This window comes from Mangifera indica, chromosome 7 (assembly GCF_011075055.1).
Source record: "Mangifera indica cultivar Alphonso chromosome 7, CATAS_Mindica_2.1, whole genome shotgun sequence".
Taxonomy (NCBI): domain Eukaryota; kingdom Viridiplantae; phylum Streptophyta; class Magnoliopsida; order Sapindales; family Anacardiaceae; genus Mangifera; species Mangifera indica.
The window spans coordinates 7,726,817-7,746,565 of NC_058143.1; the positions used below are offsets into that span (position 1 = coordinate 7,726,817).

The 19,749-nt window shown below is 31.8% G+C and overlaps 2 protein-coding genes across 2 annotated transcripts; one reads left to right on the forward strand and one right to left on the reverse strand.

The window, feature by feature from the left end:
- Positions 1-675: 675 nt before the first annotated feature.
- On the forward strand, positions 676-5,919 carry LOC123220548. The gene is made up of 7 exons (XM_044642799.1): positions 676-1,542; positions 1,671-1,749; positions 1,939-2,858; positions 2,995-3,085; positions 3,180-3,967; positions 5,190-5,288; positions 5,400-5,919. The coding sequence occupies exons 1-7, from the start codon at positions 784-786 to the stop codon at positions 5,520-5,522; spliced, it is 2,859 nt and encodes a 952-aa protein (XP_044498734.1). The 5' UTR covers positions 676-783; the 3' UTR covers positions 5,523-5,919.
- A 2,021-nt stretch (positions 5,920-7,940) lies between these two features.
- On the reverse strand, positions 7,941-9,657 carry LOC123220360 (xyloglucan endotransglucosylase/hydrolase 2). The gene is made up of 3 exons (XM_044642558.1): positions 9,251-9,657; positions 8,667-8,860; positions 7,941-8,567 (listed from the first exon to the last, which is right to left on the reverse strand). Exons 1-3 carry the CDS (start codon positions 9,524-9,526, stop codon positions 8,171-8,173), a joined length of 867 nt encoding a protein of 288 aa, XP_044498493.1. The 5' UTR covers positions 9,527-9,657; the 3' UTR covers positions 7,941-8,170.
- Positions 9,658-19,749: the final 10,092 nt, after the last annotated feature.

Sequence of the window (19,749 nt, forward strand, 5' to 3'; positions counted from 1 at the left end):
ATATAAATTTATTTTACATCATTTAAAAATTTATACAAAATGTGATTTGGAGGATCAACATGCTATTTACTATCTTTGATTGTGTTAATTTGAAAGGAAATATGAAATAGTAAAGTCTAATAATTTTTTTAAAAAATTATTTTTTTAATAAAAAGCCAAACACAAAAAATTAATTGAAAAAATACAAAATTTTTAGACAAATAAAAATTAAATTGGTAGACAGAATTAAAATTTGATTAGATTTAAGAAAGTTTCATATTGAAATTGAATGAAGAAAATGTCAAGGGAGATTGAATGAAGAAAATGTTAGAAGAGAATGAAAAATTAAGTTTCGGATGTGGATTTGAAAGTGGGGCAGTGGGGTTTATATGAAAAAAAATATTAAAAAGTCAACAGCTTTTGTGGTGCAAAAGCTGTTCTGCACCCGCAAAACCAAATTTCAAAAAAATTAAATTTGTCAACGTAATTGTAGGTTTGGTCAAATCGGCCAGCAAGCCTAATGTCGGGGCCACGACTCGACTTGAATGATTCATAGGCCGAGCTAAAAACAGAATGCCCAGGCCAGGTTGGAGGCGGCGTGGCCCCTTGCCACATCTAATATTATAGAATTCTTCATAGCTAGCCAAGAGTTCCCGCCAAAACATATTTCTTACGTTCTCAATTGTCCGCCAAAATACTTTGCCCTTTATTTATTTACCCCTGTTTCCCCGCCATGCCTTTTTAAATATCTGTGCATTCCAACCGGTTCACCAATCCCCCTCTCTGTTTTGCAGTCAATTGACAATGGCCGAGCCAAATCTCAGCTCCAAGAAACGTAAACGGCATTCTTATCCAACTCATCACCCGTTGGCTGGAATCTTCACTCGTAGCAAATCTCAGATTTATCTTCACTGCAATCGCTCAGGCCGAGCTCGAGCCGATTCCACTCGCTTCGGTCTTTATTCAGCTTCGAAGATGCCCAAAAATATACTAGATTCTTCCGATGTTGATGATTTATCTTGCACTGAGGTCAAAGATCTGCGCGCCGGACACGTTTTTTCAGATTGTTGTGGTTTCAGTGGAGTAAATGATGAGGGAAACATAAAGGAGAGATCGGCAAGTGGGTTTGCTTTCAAATCTTGTTTTGTTGCTGCTGGAGATTGCGTAGGCGACGCCAAAGTAAGAGATGATGAAGATGATATGGAGAAGTTTGATTCAGGGTTCTGTTCTCAAGTTGTGGGTTGTCTAAATCCTACATTAATTGGGATTGGGCTTTCAATTGAAGAGAGCCGAGGTGATGTGAAAGCGGGAGAAAACGAAGACGATAAAATTAATAAGAATCATACTTTGGTCATGGAAAAGCCAAGAAATAACGGAGAGTGTGATATTTCAAGTGGGGTTGGTAATTCGAATGAAGACTGTGTACAGACAACACCACCAGATATTGAATTTTTAGCTGACAAGCAATCAAATGGAAGCAATCAGAAGAATGATGGTTGCATTAGAGAAGCACGTAATGACAATGCAGGCAATGGAAATGGTACAAATTCTAGGACGAAACCAGTAAGACCTTGACCTTCAATAAAATTTTCTTGTCATGTGACTTAATAGTCTAAACAGATTAGACAGTAAAATGATTATCATTCCCCTGATTTATGATAAAGCTTATGTCTTTTGACTCTTCGAGATAGGTTTTTAGTCGATCTCGGGTGAAGCTTTTTAAAACGCCAGGCTCCTTAAGCTATAGAAGATTGCTTCCATTTCTGTCGGGTATATCTAAAGATAACTACTGTAATTTCTGAAATCTTTCTTAATCCAACTGTTGGATATGTGTGTGTATCTGTATATATATCTATCTATATGTGTATCTTCTAGGTTTTGAACTTCTGATTTCTTGGGTTAGTATTTTACAAGGAATGGAACTAGTAAGCTAATGTTTCTTTCATATAATCTTAATAGGTGCTCTGAAAACGGTTCAGTCTTCCAGAATTGAAAAGGTTCTAGAAGAAAAGAAAATCTCAAGTCCTCACAGTCAAGAGGTCTTGCTAAATGAACCTGAAAAAGAGAGTTGTCCTGGTAAAAGTAATAATGTTGATTCTTCAAGTATGTTAAACTCAAGGTCCATGGATTGCATTACAGAATCCTCAATTTTATTTGATTCACAAAAGGAAGTTTGCATGGGTAGAGACTTCTCTGTGGCTCCAGTTTCACTGGTTGAATCGTGGTCAAAGCCAATTCTCAAAGGAGGTATTGAGGAATTCATGATAAAGATATCTGGCAAAGATCAGAATTTGAAGAACTCAAGCCATGATTTGTGTCTAAATGAGGACAGGTCCATCTGCACTAATTCTTTTTGTGTAGTTCCAAGTGAAAATGGAGAATCTGAAACTAGTTATGCTCGGGATTGTGATCCTCAAAACATGAAAACTTTAAACTGTAGTTCGTCTTCCATCATGGATAACTCTGATTCCAATAATGATAATGTAATTTCTCAGTCTTATGATGGTACAAAGCAGTACACTACTGAAGAGCTAGATAAATATGATACTGGGGATTCTCCTGTAGGTAAGAATCTACATCTTATGAATTCCAATTTGCCCGGTGAAGAACAGAATAGAATCTTAAGTTCTTCACTGGGGATTGATAATAACGACGAGGTTCTAGACCATGCTAACAACTCAAATGAAGAATGTGTCCAGATGACACCACCACATGCAGATATTTTTGTTCAGCCCAAAATGTTGGAAAATCATGGTAGTCCTAGGAAGCGTGCTTTGCATTCAGTTGATCATGTTCTTGGGAAGCCATTGGATGGAAACAGTAATAACTTTTTCAGTTCTAATGACAAAAGCATTAATTCTAATCCCAGGAGGAATCTGGTAAGGTCTATCAACAACTTGAATATCCAGTCCTTGTAGCTCTTTTGAGACAACAGTATAATCTAGAAAGAAAATGCTAGTGTTGAATTGTTCTCTCTTTGTGATCTATGCTAAGTTGGGCTTGTGATGATGATAGGTTCTGAAGCAGTGCTCACGGCTGAAGTTATTAAAAAGTCCAGGTTCAATGAATTATAGAAGAATGCTTCCATTTTTGATAGATAATTCATGTAAGTCTGCTTTTAGTTGATTGCATTGAGCAGTTATTGTGTGTTTTTAGTGCCCTTATGCTAGGAAGCTAAAGTTTCTTGTACACTCTCTCAGGTGTTTCTGGAAAATGTGATTGCGTGAAACTTCAAAAAGGTCTTGTAGCAAACCTTCTTTCGTCATCCCCAGTTTCTGTTTGTCAAGAAATGCCTACTGGAAATTCTAATGGTAATTATTGCTATGCTGAGTGTCATGGCGGCAATTCTTCTGATGTGCCAATCTCCATCCCAGTGGCTTCATCAGTTGATCAAGAAAAACTTTTATCATCCTATCAGCATGTTAATGAATCTCCAGAGCCACTAAACTCACAGCAGAAATGGGAAGTTTATTTTAAGCAGAATATATCAGAGACAGATAAGAAGTTGGAGAGTGACCCTGCAAATATGGAAGTAATTCATGAAAATAGACCACTCGTCACACCATTAAATTCTCTTTTAAGTTCTGGATCTTTACCAAGAGAAGATGCTAAAATTGTCTCACATGCATCATATGTAGACATTTGCAAATGCTCGGTAATAGAGTTTTCCAATGGTGCAAAGCAAACTGAACAAGAAAGGCAACACTTATCCCAACCTGGAGCCTCTTTTCACTTGGATATGCCTGTTAGTGTTCATAAAAAGGGGATTCTTAAAAGAACACCTCGAGGATGCAGAGGCTCCTGCACTTGTTTGAATTGTTCTTCCTTTCGTTTGCATGCAGAGAGAGCATTTGAGTTTTCAAGGAATCAAATGCAAGATGCTGAAGAAGTGGCGTTTGATTTGATTAAGGAACTATCATACATGCGGAATTTGTTGGAGAAATCCACTTTTGGTGCTGATGGTTATGCCGGTGTCTGTGTCAATCAGGTCATACCACATGAACCTTAAAATGAGATGTTCTGGCTTTTCTTTGAATGCTATTTTTTATTTTTAATTTTTTTGTGTTTTATGTGTGACCTTATGTTAAGGATTGTGCATTTGCTTCATCCTATATTTTGTTAAATACAACACAGCTAATCAATTGAGTCAACTCTTTTGTGATCTGAATAAAAAATGCAGAGTAAGAAATATGTGACTGAGAATCAAAGAATTTCTAAATTAATGTTTTCAGTTGTCCACATCCACAGATGTGAACCTTTAAATCATCCCCAGTTGTGCCAAAATTCTTGTTGCCCTTTTTTTTCTCTTGTCACTAATATGCTACATGTAACAATTGTTGGCTTAGAATTATAGGTTGTGGAGTTGTAGTGCAGCTTATATTTCCTGGCTGGACCTAAGTGCCTATCTACTGGTGATGCATTTTGGGACTAGATAAATATATAATGGCAATTTTCCAAGAGCTATTACATATTCAGCCTAGTAGTATTGTGACAAGTCATGATGAGAAGTTAAACATGATACAGCTGGTGTGGTTAATTGTGCAAGTATAAAGTTAACTCTAGACGCAAGGGACAATGTTTTCTTTGATAGTGTGTAGACATTGTATTTCATAGCATTGCATGATGTTCAGATTTATTCCCCAAAACATGCAATTAATAACCTACATTTCCCTAAGATATGAGTGTCAACTTAATCTTGAGATAATTCACTTAATTCGAGTTATTACCTGATTTAATCTTTCACTTGAGTTCTGGCATATGATTTGCATGTTACTCTTTTAATAAGCACTTGAATCTCAAATTTTGGATGAAAATAAATTTGACCATTTTAATATACATTACTGAGAAAGTTATTGTTGAGTTTGAAGACATTTTTGTCAATTGGAAAATTTATATGGAAGCTGATTGAAAAAATTCCTCAGTTTCAGCATACTTGCAAGTTTTGTAGTTGGTTTATACCTTAAAATACTTCAAAAGCAATTTACCAAAAAAAAAAAACCTTCTAAAGCAAGCACATAATTATAGTTAATATGCCGATTTATAAATTAGATGCATATGGGCATATATATTTATTTGGTATCTTGGTGTCTAAATTTTTGCCTGCGCTGTATTTGATAAGCTGTGGTGGTTTAGTTTTATTTGTTACATAGATTTTATATTCTGATTTAAAAATAGTATTGACTTTGAAGTTTCTTATGTTCCAAATAAAGGTGAAAGAAGCTTGTAAGAGAGCATCCAAAGCAGAAGTACTAGCACAAAACCGCCTTGGCCAAATGAATTTTGATCTTGACATTCACTGCAGGCTTACCGTAAGTCCAGCTGAACTCTAATCTTTTCAGACGTTTACTCTTTTTCTCAACTGGGATTAAACAATATATTTTTATTAAAACAATAATGAACGATAGTTATCTTGTTTCTAGTGTGACCAACAACCAAGAGTGAGATTTGCCAATTATGTTGAAGAAAAATTTATCGACGAGTCAGCCTCGCCAAGCAGTAGTTTAATTGGGAGAGAAGGATTCAAGAGAAGAGAGCTACCATGAGATTAAAACTCTGCTGTTTTATACACATGCATTAGTTTGTCGGATAAGGAATTTGCTTATGAGTTAGTTCTGTTGAAGCATGTAACACACTTGCCTTCAGCATTATTTGCACAGATTGGACAACACTGCAGTGTTAGGCATTGTTTCAGTTTAAACAACAGAAGATCTCTCAAGGATTGCGTTTGTCAAATCCAAATTCCATATAAATTTGGTAAGTTCCCAAGCCAGAAAAATTGTTGTTATGAATTCATTTGTACCAATTATTTTGTGTTTATTTACCTTAATGTTAAACTGGTGTGTGCAAAATCTCTGAAGGGCTTTGGATTGATGTTAATATTGAAATTTTAATGTCAATTAATTCTAGTGTAATAATATCTTGATTCAATTTTAGCATTAACTGGAAGTGGCTGAGTTTGGGTAAGCAATGGTTTATATACTGGTATTAATGAGTCCAAATCTATCGTCTTTCACATATCAATCTTTAAAAGCAAAAGGGGCATGCTGTTTGAAGGCGTAATTCTACTTTGAAAAATACTCAATGTCATAACCATTGTTTCGATTCTAATAGTAAAACTTGATTGTGAATGGACAGTCTTGTTAATTAATAAGATTACATTAGGTTTTTCTTCTTTTTTTTTTTTTTATAATGACCATAATGTTATATATGTGAGATGAATTGACAAACTTGTCAATTCTGAAGCTTGTACTCATGAAGTAAGAGCAATATTAAGTGTTTTTCCAAAATCAAAGGAAGAAAATTGTCATTTCATGTGAAATTGGGGAACAAAATCATTCGGTCAATAAACTTTAAGAAACCATTCCGAGCCCAGCGTAAAGGTTTATTGGCCACTGGTTTTTTTTTCAAGGGATTTCCTCATAAAGGTTCACGTGATAAAATAAAAGACAAACCGAAAGCAATCAACGAGATAGACGTAGCTCCATTTGCCCTTTGTTGTAGCTATTGGGTGAATATAATAATAAGGGCCAAATAACTGTTTCCCATCCAAGGTTTGATAAAATGATAAGGTTTATTTTAAGTTTAAAAAGTTAAATTCTCATTTGTCATCCATTTTTCATTAACAAATTTTGTTTGGTTGTTATAAAAAGAGTGTTTTGCCCATTTATTGAACTTACAAAATTGTTATTAACAAAGCATTAATATTAAATTACTAATATATTCTTAGCAATTTTAAAATTTTAAACTCTTAAAATATATTAAAATTCCAAAAAATTTTAAAACATTGTGTTTCATTCAATTTTATCACGGTGTAATTGTTAACGGGTATATTAAAATTTTAAAACTTTAAAAACATCCCAAACTTTTTTCCAAATTCCAAAAAACCGTAAAAAATTTTTCACCCCTAACATTTTTAAGAATTACAGTTCTTTTTTCCAAATTTTGTAAAGAGAAAATAGAAAAGTAAGGAAAAAAATAAAAAGAATAACAAGCAAAAGAAAAAAAATAAAAAGAATCAAAGAAAAAAAAGAAATGGAAAAATCTATGCAAAATAAGTTTCTTGTCATTTCACCTAATGTAATTCACTAATGAAAGTAGATAACAGATAAAAATATGAATCTTTGAAAATTAAAATGTTGGAATTTGTCATTTCACCAGCCCATCTATTTTGTTAAAAAATATTAATAACATTTCTAATATAGAGTTTTATAATTTTGTAAAATGTGTTTTATGTCTTAAGGTTGTTTTTATAGTTTTGATTTTTTTATTCTTATAATTATAATAATATTTCTATACTTTTTGTAACTATTTTTAAATACTTTTTTAAACAGGTAAATAAGCTCATGCTAAATATCAATGCGAATTTAGGTGCACCAAGTAGAAGAATGGAATGTTGAGTCTTGTACAAGAAAGAAGTAATAATGAATATTAGAATTGTAAAATAATTTTGTGTCTATTAGGAGAAATGATGATGGATGAATATGAATTAGTGGTTGAATGAATTTCATACAATTTAATTGTATTTATCTTTGAGAAAATGTTTTAAGAGAGTATTAATAGTGCAAAAGAATTTAGCTCTAAAGGGTTTAGAGTCTAATTGTTGGAGTTCCATCTATATGTGTCTCTTCAATCCTTTATAGGAAAGGATGGAAGGTATGGTTACAATATTATCCCATATATTTAAATTTAAATTCAAAATTAATTTTTTTATTCCATGGAAACTAGATTCTAAATAAATGTATTTTGGCATAATATTGTCTTTATTAAGCAAGGGAATTTTGTCCCGTATGTCAAATTAAATTTGTATTTGATCGTTCTCTTTGTAGTTTGTTTCATCATAGCTAAGTGAGTTTAGTAAAAAATAGTTATATAAAAACCCTTAATCATATCGTTGGCATTGTAGTGGAGCTTTGCTTATAAAATATACTTAAAAAAGGGCATCAATAAATAATCCCGATTGATTGTCGTGATCTTCATAAGAGAGAGACTTTTATTATCTGCGATAGAATTTACAGTCATCACCAACACAAACTAAGAGACAAGAAAGAAAAGAATGTGATTTATTTAATTATAACCCTCAAAAAGTAGCAAGCAGAGTGAAACTTGAATAAAGAGGAAGCTGTAAAGAACCGCCACCCATAACCTATTTTATGAAAAAAACAAACAAACAAACAAACACCGTCTTCATATTTCAGAATCTTGAACGTTGTTTGCACTCAGAAGGGACACCTTGTGGGAAGCGTTTTAAATCAGTGCAGTAATTGTAAATCATGAAATATTTCTGAACCCATCTCAATCTTCTTCTGCTTGTGGCATCAAGGTCATTTTCACTGGACTGCCATGCAGCATCAGAGAAAGAGGAAGCTGATTTTGAGGCACAAGAAGTGCAAGCAACGGCATTGAAATTGCGGTAATAGGCAGTAAAAGGTGCTTTTGTCCAATCAGTTTTCACAAGTCCACCTCTTGTAGCCCAATCGTCAGCATTCCAAAGACTTGAGTAAATCCTCATTGGCTGGTTGTTAGGGAATGGTACCCCAATTGCTTCAGCATTTTTAAATACCCTTAGAGGAATATTATCCACCAAGAAACTGAAAAAATTATTTAAAAAAAAAAATTTAAGTCATTATTTTCGAAGGTAGGTACTGAAATATACAAGTTTAAAATTGAAGTGATTCTTGTGAACTTACATGATGTGTTGGGGTTTCCAGATGATGGAGTAAGTGTGAAAGTTTCTTGTGGGGTCGAACCAGAGATAAAATTGTTGCTCTCTGTTGCCTTTCCCTTGAGTAAACACATTGGTGTGAAGAACGTAAGGATCGCCACTAACGTTTCCCAGAAACTCAAAGTCGATCTCATCATGGGTTGGCCCTTGAGAAGACAACTGCACCGTTTGATTAGAAATAAACTTTACAGGGTATAATTTTTTATTTTTCTTCGCAAAAGGTCAACAACCTCCACTCATTTATAAGTGGTCTGTTCGTGGTCATATTTATTCAGCCTCAATGACAAAAATACAAAATAGACTCCTTCCGTGGAAGATAAACATGTGCATACATATGACTATATGAGACGCCTATGATTTGGTAAATGCGTATAAATCTTTACACCAAAGTTTCTCTCCGTTGCATGTGAGCACACAGTGGATACCAGTATATATTGAAATCCACTATTTCTAAAGTAGATTATTAATTAGAAATAATCAATAATTATATTGAAATAGAATGATCGAATGAGCAAAAAGACAGAGAAAGAGGAGAAAATCGAAACATACATAATAGGCAGTAACAGTGCCAGCAGAGTTTCCAGCAACAAGTTTGAGCTGCATATCAATCCTTCCAAATAGATACTCTTGCTTGGACTGGAATCCAGAGCCTGAAACTTGGTCTAAAGACAAAGAAAGAAGTTGTCCTCTATTAAAGACCTTGGCTCTGTTGCCACCCCATGTTATATCAAAGTCTTGGTGGAAGTTACCAGCAGAAGAGGAGCCAACCACCATTGAAAGGCTCAGTACCAAAACCAAAGAAAACTTATTAAAACCCAAACCCATTTTCAGTTTAGTTTTATTTGTAGTACAGGTTTAGCCTGTTATGAATTGAATTGTGATGACAAGAGAGGTCATATATACATATAGAGAGTTGGAGAGAGAAAGAGAAAGAGAGCATACAGTAAGGAATGGGATGGATGGTAAGGCTACGCGTGATTAGTAACTGGAGGAGCTACCTAAAGCTGTTGACAGCTTTGCACACCATCAAAGCTAGAGCCTTTTGGCAATGCATTCTTTATTGGGATATTAATAAATTAATTTTTTACTTTTGTAGCCTTTATGAAAAAATAACCGGCACTCACTCATCTTTGTATACCCATGTAATTATAATTGTTTAGGGTTATTAAGAGGTTTTTACGGGCGTTTAATATTGAATTTGTAATTTAGGTTTAAATTTTAAATTGTCGTATATCTATTATCTACAGAACAAAACAGTGGTTTTGGAAGAATAAAAGGTTGGTAGGGAGACGCTTAATAATTTAGAATTGATATGGAGGCGGTTGATGTGGATCATAACTCAACTCGGGATTGGGTAGAGACAATAAAACTGTCCTCGTAACAATTCTTGGGACCATAAACTATATGACGTGTTATTTGGGTCCAACTGTCTGGTATCTGCCAACTGGATTTATGATATCTGAGCACTTTTTATGCGCTCGGGGGTCAAAATTAATAATAAATTAAGGCTAATGAACTTATTACCAACGGAAAAGGTTGTTGCATTTTCAAATTTTACTGTAGGTGATTAAAATTATTGAAATTTGATAATATTATTTATTTTTTAATTAAAAAATTAATAATCTTTTTAAAATTAAACTTTAAAAAATTATATATTTACTTAGAATTTCAATTTTTTTTTTCTAATGATTAAATTTTGATCAAAATCTCTTTTATCCTATCTTTCTCTCTGTTTCATCAATGGTAAAGGATAAAGAAGTTGACGATGAAAGATGAAGAAACCGAAACATTATTTTCAAAGTTTATCTTCATCTTTGTTGATCGGGTCTAGACAATGAGAAATTAGAGGTGTTTCCTTTGATTTCACTTTAAACAAAGAGAAAGAATGTGTGATTTTGTTAAATTGGCATCTATTGTGCACTTTTGTCATTTAAGGTTTTCAATTCTTTAGCGGTAGAGGGAGAAGAATGGGTGAAGACAATCTCAAATAGAGTTCAACCACTAAAAAAGGAAAAGATTGAAATTCTATAGAAAAAATATAATTTTTTAAAGTTTATTCTGGATAAAAAATTGTTAGTTTTTTACGCTTAATAAAAAATAAATAATATTTTATTATTTTTAATATATTACTGATTAAATAATAATTTTATTTTAAATATATATTAGATTTTATTAATTTTAATTATTTATTATATGTATTTAAATTTTTAGTACTTGCTAGATGGTAATTTGAGAATGTCTCATTATTTGCATGGGAATGAGGTCTCTGGCCATAAATTAATAATAATATTTTTGTTCAATCACGGGATGTGACCACCTCATGTCATTAATTTTATAGGCTTCCGTGACCATCAATGTCACGACAAAAGTTGTAGCCTCTTACCGATAAATTCTTTTATTCAATTTCTGCGAAATTTAGGTGAACTTGATTAGAAGCATTATAATTGATTGACAACCATGAACTTTCAGAACCTTAGAAGGATAACTTGAATTTTACTCGGAGATCCTGGCAGATAAGAGTATTATGCTTTCTTTGCATTATGATTATCATAATGAAATTATTGGGGGATCTATTTTAAATTTTTAAAAATACTTCAATTTTTTTGAATTTTCAAAATTTGCAATTTTCTCAATCAAACTTTTGAAAATGAAAAAAAAAACAAGGGAAAAAAATGAAAAATTATCTTACTACCATTTCACATTTTTCCTTAACAAAATTCATTAAACTTATTTTACTTTAAAAAAAATAGATGATGGATAAAAATCTAATTTTTTTTTTAAATTTAAAGATTAAAAATATATTGTTTCAATAAACCTAGAGTGGGAAAATAATGTTTTGGCCTATTATGTGCAAATACAAATCAATATATTATTCTCTATTGGATTAAAGCTGAAATTATGATATAATCACACTAATAACTAATTGTAATAATAAAAAATAATACATAACTTAATTAGTATATCATAACTTTATAGAAACTAAAAAAAGATTAGATTGGATGTGATGAGTTGTAAATTGGATTACAGCTTAATTTTATCATAATTATGTTGAGATGAGTTGTGAATTGGATTACAAACTTATCACTGTAAACCACTAAGAATGAGGAAATAATGAACTTTGAATTGAGCAATTGTGATTCTAGAGTTCTGACAAAATACGTTTATGTGAAGGATTGGGAATGGGTGAGGAGCCTTTCAAACCCATGGCATATATGGTTAAATTTGATAATATACTTTTTAATATTATTATATATTGAATTTTGATTATTTAATTAAACATTCATATAATATATTAAGTATTATTTTATGTTTAATTTAAAATCACATTATTTTAATATCAAATAAATATTAATGAAATTATACAAATATATTTTTAATATTTAATTATAATATATAAATAATATATTATTATATTATTATATTTAATTATATAATCATTTATATATTTAAATTATATAAAAATAAGTATATATAGTACATTAAATATTTAAAATGAGTATCCACAAATTTTATTTTATATCAATAAGATTTGAGAGGTGCTGGTCCTTGCATTCAGACGTGTAATCGAAGGGCAATCATTGCATTGGCCTTTTAAAAATAATCTGGACCCGATATTTCATAATCATGCTTTTTAATTATTGGTTTGATTCTATTTATGTTGAACAATTTTTTATTGTAAAAATTATTATAATGCTTCTTTAAAATTAAACGAATTGCTCAACAATTAATAATTTGATATAGAAGGTCTAGCAAGTACACCTCTACAATTAAATATATGACTTCACAGTTTGGTAAGAATATTAATTAAATTTAAAAGTTTTCCAAGTGGGAACCATTAAGTAATATTGAGCTGGATGGCATGGAGTGGTATAACCATAAACAAGTTGATGTTGATCCACTATACATAGCTGAAAACTTTCAAACATAAGCCACTTTCGTATCCTCTCTGTCATCTCACAAAGAGCCAATCTTTCTTATGTTCTATAGTAATACCAAATCCACCAAAACTTTCAAAGATGTGCTTAACTAGAGAGTGAATATTCGTGGGTCACAACACAACTACTACCTTATTCATTTGATTGGTTTGTTCAAAGTTTAAAGAATGTATAATATAAAAGACCCGCTCCATTCAAATTGAAATGTTATATTAGGCGCGTGAGATCCTTTATGTCTTTAGGATGGAGCCTTTTTGCTTCATCGTTCATGGGAATCAACTTTCTACATATAAATACAGATTGCCTTAACAAAGAAGAAATTACCTTTTAGTCCCTTATGAATTTTATGTATTTTTTTAATGTTTTTTAAAATATTGAAAATTAATGGAAAGACCATATTGTTTGTTCCAAAATAGTATATGAATACGTGAAAAATGCAAATGTATTAATATGTTTGTTTGAAAATATCAAAAAAAAAAAAAGCCAAAGGACTATTTTCCATCCAAATTTTAGCTCAATCTCAAAAGTATCCTTGCGATGTTTAAAAAACTCATGGGCTAACTACTATTAGAATTTTTAGTTAGGATTAAGGGTAAAATTGTTATTTTATCAATAATATTAAAAAATATATAAAATTCATTATATTTCCTCATAAGTTTTAAAAACTAACTTCACCTCTGTCAAAATTTTTCTAATTTTAAAAAGTCAAATTTCCCCATCCCCCCAAACTTAGGGTTTTTTTCTTCACCCCTTTGACCATCATCTCTAATGCTGACGACCTTCCCTTTCCACACTAAACTGTTGTAATCTCCGTCTCTTCACCTCTTTGGCCAAATCCACATGTCAACGACTACGATTTTCACCAAATCTAAATGAATTGTCTAGATGCATTATCGCTTAGATGATTCAACTGGATGCGTCGTCGTCCAAATGATTCATTTGGCACCATCCTAGACGATTTGTCTAGCGCTGTTGATGAGTGGATTCGATCGAAGAGGTAAAGAGATAGAGACAATGATGGTTTAGGGTGGAAAGGGAAAGTCATTAGGGCCGGATATGGTGGCCAATGGGGTGAAAAAAAACTCTAAGTTTGAGGGAGAAAATGTGACTTTTTAAAGTTAGAAAACTTTTGACAGGGGTGAAATTGTTAGTTTTTAAAACTAAGGAAAAATATAATGATTTTTATATTTTTAAATATTATTGGTAAAATAACGATTTTACCTTTAACTCTAACTGAAAATTTTAATAGCAATTAACCTATAGGTGAATGCTTGGGTTTTAAAATATTATAGGTATACTTTTGAGATTTAATTAAAACTTGGATGAGAAATAGTCCTTCGACCAATAAAAAATAGTCAATTTCTACAACAAATCAAACATGTTTAAATTACCACTTATTTTCTTAATATCAAATAACTTATCTTGAGTATACAAATTATTAGTTTCTATTTATATTTTATGTTAAAAATCTTGATTAAAAATAAAATAAATAATTTTTTAATTCAGGAATTGCCCTGCCTTTTCTCTCAAATCCAAGCCACCAACTTCTCCCTTCTTGCCCAATGCAATTTAGAAAACCAGCAATTTTATAAAACTTCTACGCAATAAAATGAAAATGAAGGGGAAAGTGATTTGTAGAACGCATTAAATTGATCACTTTCTGTTCTCAAAAGTTTAATCTCCATAAAAAAATCATTAAAATAATATTATAATTTCTAAGTATATTTATACTCTGTCTTACCTGAACTTAAATTCTAAATTTTCTAAATCAATGAATAACTTTTCATTTAAAATTTTCTTTTGTTTGATGAAACAAAATTACTAAAATAATAAAGAAAGCAATTGTTATATGGCATTTTCCTACCTACGAAGTATATGCCCCTTGAGCATTTTTTATTTGAATCAATTCAAGCAATCATATGATCAACGATTAACTACAATAAAGATTACCAATCATACCTTCTATTCGTCTATCAACCAAGAGTAACTGATCACACATTTTTAGGTTTTTTATTACATTCAAGAGGTCTTGGCAATGGTCAGCGTTATATCCATGATGATAATAGATCACATTTTCATGGTCTTGCCTAGTGCAATCCCCTTTCATCACTTTGGGCATGAAAATAATCTCATGTTTTTGTAGGTCACATATATTTGACTAGGTGGAGCAACAAGTGAGTAATTGTTGTGTGAAGTTGATCTTTTTTTAGCTTCTTTGCCCAAGGTTTTTCTAGGTCTTATTGTTAATCTCTTGTAACACCCCTCTCAAGACACTTACCCTTATTCAGAATATGTACCCCGAGAGGCATGACCTATCAGACTTCTATATTATGCTATTACAATCATTAATTGTAAAATAATCAAATCAAACCCACTATCTCAAAAATATACTAGAATGAAGAACCATCATTCAAACATTGTCTGGATAATATGAATGAAAGTATGTAAACATAAGTATGAGTCCATACAAGCTAATGCAAATCAATAACAGTCAAATTCACATGCATTAATACATAAAAACGACCCAAAAGAGTGTGATAAATAGTTTATGAATGACAATGAAAAGCACCCTAGTCCCCTACCCTCATGGGCTGAAACGAGCCATATTGCTAGTCTCCCTGCCACCACCCCACTTGTAAAATCACACAAAAAACACGTGAGTAAATCTTCACTCAATAAATATCAAAACCAATACGTGTAATGATGTTACTTCCTTTCTAAGGAAGTCCACAGATGTATCTTCCAACATCCGAGATGCCTTTATTCAAGTAACAAGGTGCCATCCCGAATAACTAACCCCAACAATGTACATCAACGTTCCAAATGTCATGTGAAAGCTTATGACATCTTGAATGTCATTCTTATGTGTAATTCATACACATGCCGATTGGACTTGGACTGTGGAGACAATATTACTCATACGATGTGTTCCTGAACCACTCTTGTCTTCGCACATGCATCTCAAATGCTATGATGCCTATCGTCAATGTGGAATCACATAAATTTATTAACCCTATCACTTTCACTGCCACTTTACACATAGTTTGGTGGCTCGTAATGTTATTATACGTTGCATCCAAATTTTTCGAACCAAAATTGATTCAATTAGGGTATGTGTTATCGTCCACATAGTCGAACATACTTTTATTGATCCCATTACTACTAACTTTCATTTTTTTTCCATAAACATTCCATATAAGGGGGTAAATTTGTCATTTCTCTAAACCCTTTTACTCATAGCAAAGCTTCATATATTCTTCCTCACTTCTAGGTGTTTTCATTTCAATAATCTCTAAATATACATGGTGTGTTTCCCTTACACATGGGCGTGTGCTACCCAATTCACATGGTATGCATCTTAGACATATGGGTGTGTACTCTTGGTGTAGGGTACACAACCGTGTGTCCCATACCACACGGGCATATGTCCATTCCCAATTCTACACTCCCTGCATTCACTCCACACTATTAAAGCTTCCCTAAATACACACAGGCATATGATGTTGAAATTCCAAAATTTTGCCTCTAGTTTTTCCTACATCTTCCAAGCTTCATCAAACAATCACAATATTCTAAAGAAACATAATACCTATCTGGCACCTTAACATATTGTCCTATTCCATCCTATTCCTATACATCGACAACTTAACATCACTAACATAACACAAATTATACTTAATAATCATATCTTATATTACACCACCTTCCAAAAGCACATTTCAACACATACAATCATAGGCAAAATCCCAACCTTTTGTTAACCCCAACAAACCATCAACATCCATTTAAACAACCTTTATATAAAGAGAATCAAACAAAAATCAAGAACAAGAAATTCTAACCTATCAATTGAGCAATAATTTGGTAGATTCAATAAATCCCAACATTAATTATCAACACATACATATGCCTATCCTAAGAATTAAAGCATTAGGCACATTTAATTCAGAAGTTCAAAAACAATCCAATACAGAAAAAAACACATATGAACCCACCTTACTTACCTAGATAGAACAATAGCACTAGTCCTCTCGTGGCTTGAACAATTCCCAAAAACTTTTCTTCTAGTAACAATGTGACCTTAGCACTCTCTGATCCTCTATTCTTTCTTGTTTGGCTAAAAATATTTTGCGAAAAAGTGAGTGCTGCCTCTTCTGTGACCCTTTTTATTTTTAGGTTTAATAGACATACATAGGCATGTAGGCTAAAAACACGAGTGTATATGCTAGTTATCAAAATATTAAACCACGTTGCCAGATTCCCATGGAACATATCCTTATCTAGATTTAAAATTTGTTGACTAAACATGATCATGTATCCCACTTACATCTTGGCCAAAAATTGACCAAAACACTGATAATACGAAATAACATTTTGCCATCTTTGCCACATCATATATGGGCTTGTAGCCTCTCATACACAATTGTGCATGCCACAAATCACATAAAAGTTTCTCAAGTACAAACTCACACAGGAAAAATATTAAAAGACCAAAATAGCCTTATTACATCACTTTCCAAAAGCACATTTCAACATATACAATCATAGGCGAAATCCCAACCTTCTATCAACCCCAACAAACCATCAACATCCATTTAAACAACCTTTATATAAAGAAAATCAAACAAAAATCAAGAACAAGAAGTTCCAACCTATCAATTAACCAATAATTTGCTAGATTCAATCAATCCCAATATTAATTATCAACACATACATATGCCTATCCTAAGAATTAAAGCATTAGACATACATTCAATTCAGAAGTTCAGAAACAATCCAATACAGGAAAAAACTCATATGAACCCACATACTTACCTTGATAGAACAATAGCATTAGTCCTCTCATGGCTTGAACGATTCCCAAAAACTTTTTTTCTAGCAAAAATGTGACCCTAGCACTCTCTAATTCTCTCTTCTCTCTTGTAAGGTTTTTGAGAAAAAGTAAGTGTTGCCTCCTCTATGATCATTTTTATTTTCGGATTAAATAGATGTACACGGGCATGTATGCTAAACACACTGGCGCATACATCAGTTATCAAAACATTAAGCCATGTTGCGAGATTCCCACGAAACATATCCTTATCTAGAATTCAAAATTTACTAACTAGATACAACCGTGTATCCTACTTACACGGGCATGTATCCTAGCCAAAAATTGACCAAAATACACGTAATATGAAAAGACCATTTTGCCATCTTTGCCACATCATACATAGGCCTGTAGCCTCTCATAAACAGTCATACATACTGCAAATCACATAAAAGCTTCTCAAGCACAAACTCACACAGGAAAAATATTAAAAGACCAAAATATCCTTAAGCATACTTGCGAATGTTACATTGTTGTTGGCTTTTCTTTTGGATTTCCTCCAACCTAGTGGTGAAGTATCAATTATAAAGTTTGGGACGGGATGTTGGAAGTCGGTTGAGTAGGGTATTTCTTGTACACGTGAAAGCTCCTTGCCTTGATGTCTAGCTTGTTGGATTTAGGCATGAGGACATTGAGGGTGTATGTAAAGTTTCCCAATCGAACATCTATTAGGGTACATTCAACCACCTTAATCAAAGAGACTTGAAAGGCATTCAGATAATCGAACATGTTTGATTTATAGGTTTAGTGACTAGGGTTGGTTCGCCTATTAAGGCTAGTTATAACACCAATATGTGGGGGTGCCAAACAGACATTATCCTTTTAAAGGGAGACCTACTTCGTACCTTTATATGCATTATCCACTGATTATCGTTTTATATCATGAACTTGACAACTTGATTACTTCACATATTGTAGTCAGATGAAGAGTTTAGATGTGGTAATGTGCTAACTTCTGTGGCACAGTGACTACCGTGTATACTCTACCTATAACACTCCTACATTTGGTTTTAATTGGTTTTATTTTCTTTCCAAATTACAACTCAAAATCAAATCAATTTTCATAATAAGATAGATTTGAAATAAATAAAATATTCTTAAGTTTAAAATTAATTATCAAATAACAAGAATTGAGTAAATAATGAGATATGATTGATCACTCTTACTAGTCCTCTCTTAATTCTACCAAATAATTTTTAAAATTAAAGATGAGGGTAAAATAAATATTATATTGAGATTTTAGCTATATCCGTAAAATCCATAGAATGTTGGCTAATCTTATTTACCATAGTATATTTAGGTTATTTTACTTAATTTCTCATGATTTAATATAATGACAAACTATTCCATTAATCCAAAAAATATTAGGTGAATAGAACCTCTCTTATTTATTTAGTTTAGGGATGAGCGGTGTTATTTAAGCCTACAAGGGATTATTTATATCAAATTCTTTCATTAGATATTTTGCCTTCTAAATCAATTCAATTATAATTTTTTTCTAGTTCTTGAAAAAAATATTAATCTAAAAACTATCATAATTTATTTATTACAATTTTTTCGTTTCTAAATTATGCATTTTGAAGAAATTGTTTCAAAATTGTTCATTTTTGTAACTTTTAGGTAAAACTAATGTACTTGAATTTTGTAATTAAATTATTACTAAGTTTATGCTAAGTTATATGATTTATGACAACATTCAAATCTCGCTTTCAAGTATTGTTTGAAAATTCTTGGGTAGACACAATCTTCCCAATCTTGATTTGGTTTGTTTTTATAGATTTTCAATATTTGTTTTTAAATCAAAGAAAGAATGTATTTAAAAAAAAAAATAACTATGCACATGTATAATATATACTAATTTTACTACTAATAATATAGTACTGTTTTCAATTCTATAATGACATATCACTATTAATACCTATTTTAATACTAGATAAAAGGTAATTTTGGAATATTATTTTACAAATAACTTGGATTATAAATATTAAAAATACTTAGTAAAGCCGAAATAGTAAGTGATGTGCACAAATAAAGAATCTACAGCCTCTATATTGATATTTCACTAAATTATCCAATTATATAATAACACATCATCTATATAATTAAATTATATATAGGCATAATTTTATTGTATAGTAACATGTGAATAAAAAATTTCTCCAAAGTTTGTATACAATATATGATATGGCACATAATGAATGAAAATAAAAGATGAAACAGCAAATAAGCTATCGGTACAAGTA

What these genes read in the sequence shown, in the direction of transcription:
- LOC123220548 (XM_044642799.1), top strand. Translation starts at nt 784, where the DNA reads ATGGCCGAGCCAAATCTCAGCTCCAAGAAACGTAAACGGCATTCTTAT. An exon ending in ATTGCTTCCATTTCTGTCGG is followed by an intron (nt 1,750 to 1,938) that starts GTATATCTAAAG and finishes TAATCTTAATAG; the next exon opens with GTGCTCTGAAAACGGTTCAG. An exon ending in CTAATCCCAGGAGGAATCTG is followed by an intron (nt 2,859 to 2,994) that starts GTAAGGTCTATC and finishes TGATGATGATAG; the next exon opens with GTTCTGAAGCAGTGCTCACG.
- LOC123220360 (XM_044642558.1), bottom strand. Translation starts at nt 9,526, where the DNA reads ATGGGTTTGGGTTTTAATAAGTTTTCTTTGGTTTTGGTACTGAGCCTT. An exon ending in GCACTGTTACTGCCTATTAT is followed by an intron (nt 8,861 to 9,250) that starts GTATGTTTCGAT and finishes CAAACGGTGCAG; the next exon opens with TTGTCTTCTCAAGGGCCAAC. An exon ending in TGGAAACCCCAACACATCAT is followed by an intron (nt 8,568 to 8,666) that starts GTAAGTTCACAA and finishes TAATTTTTTCAG; the next exon opens with TTTCTTGGTGGATAATATTC.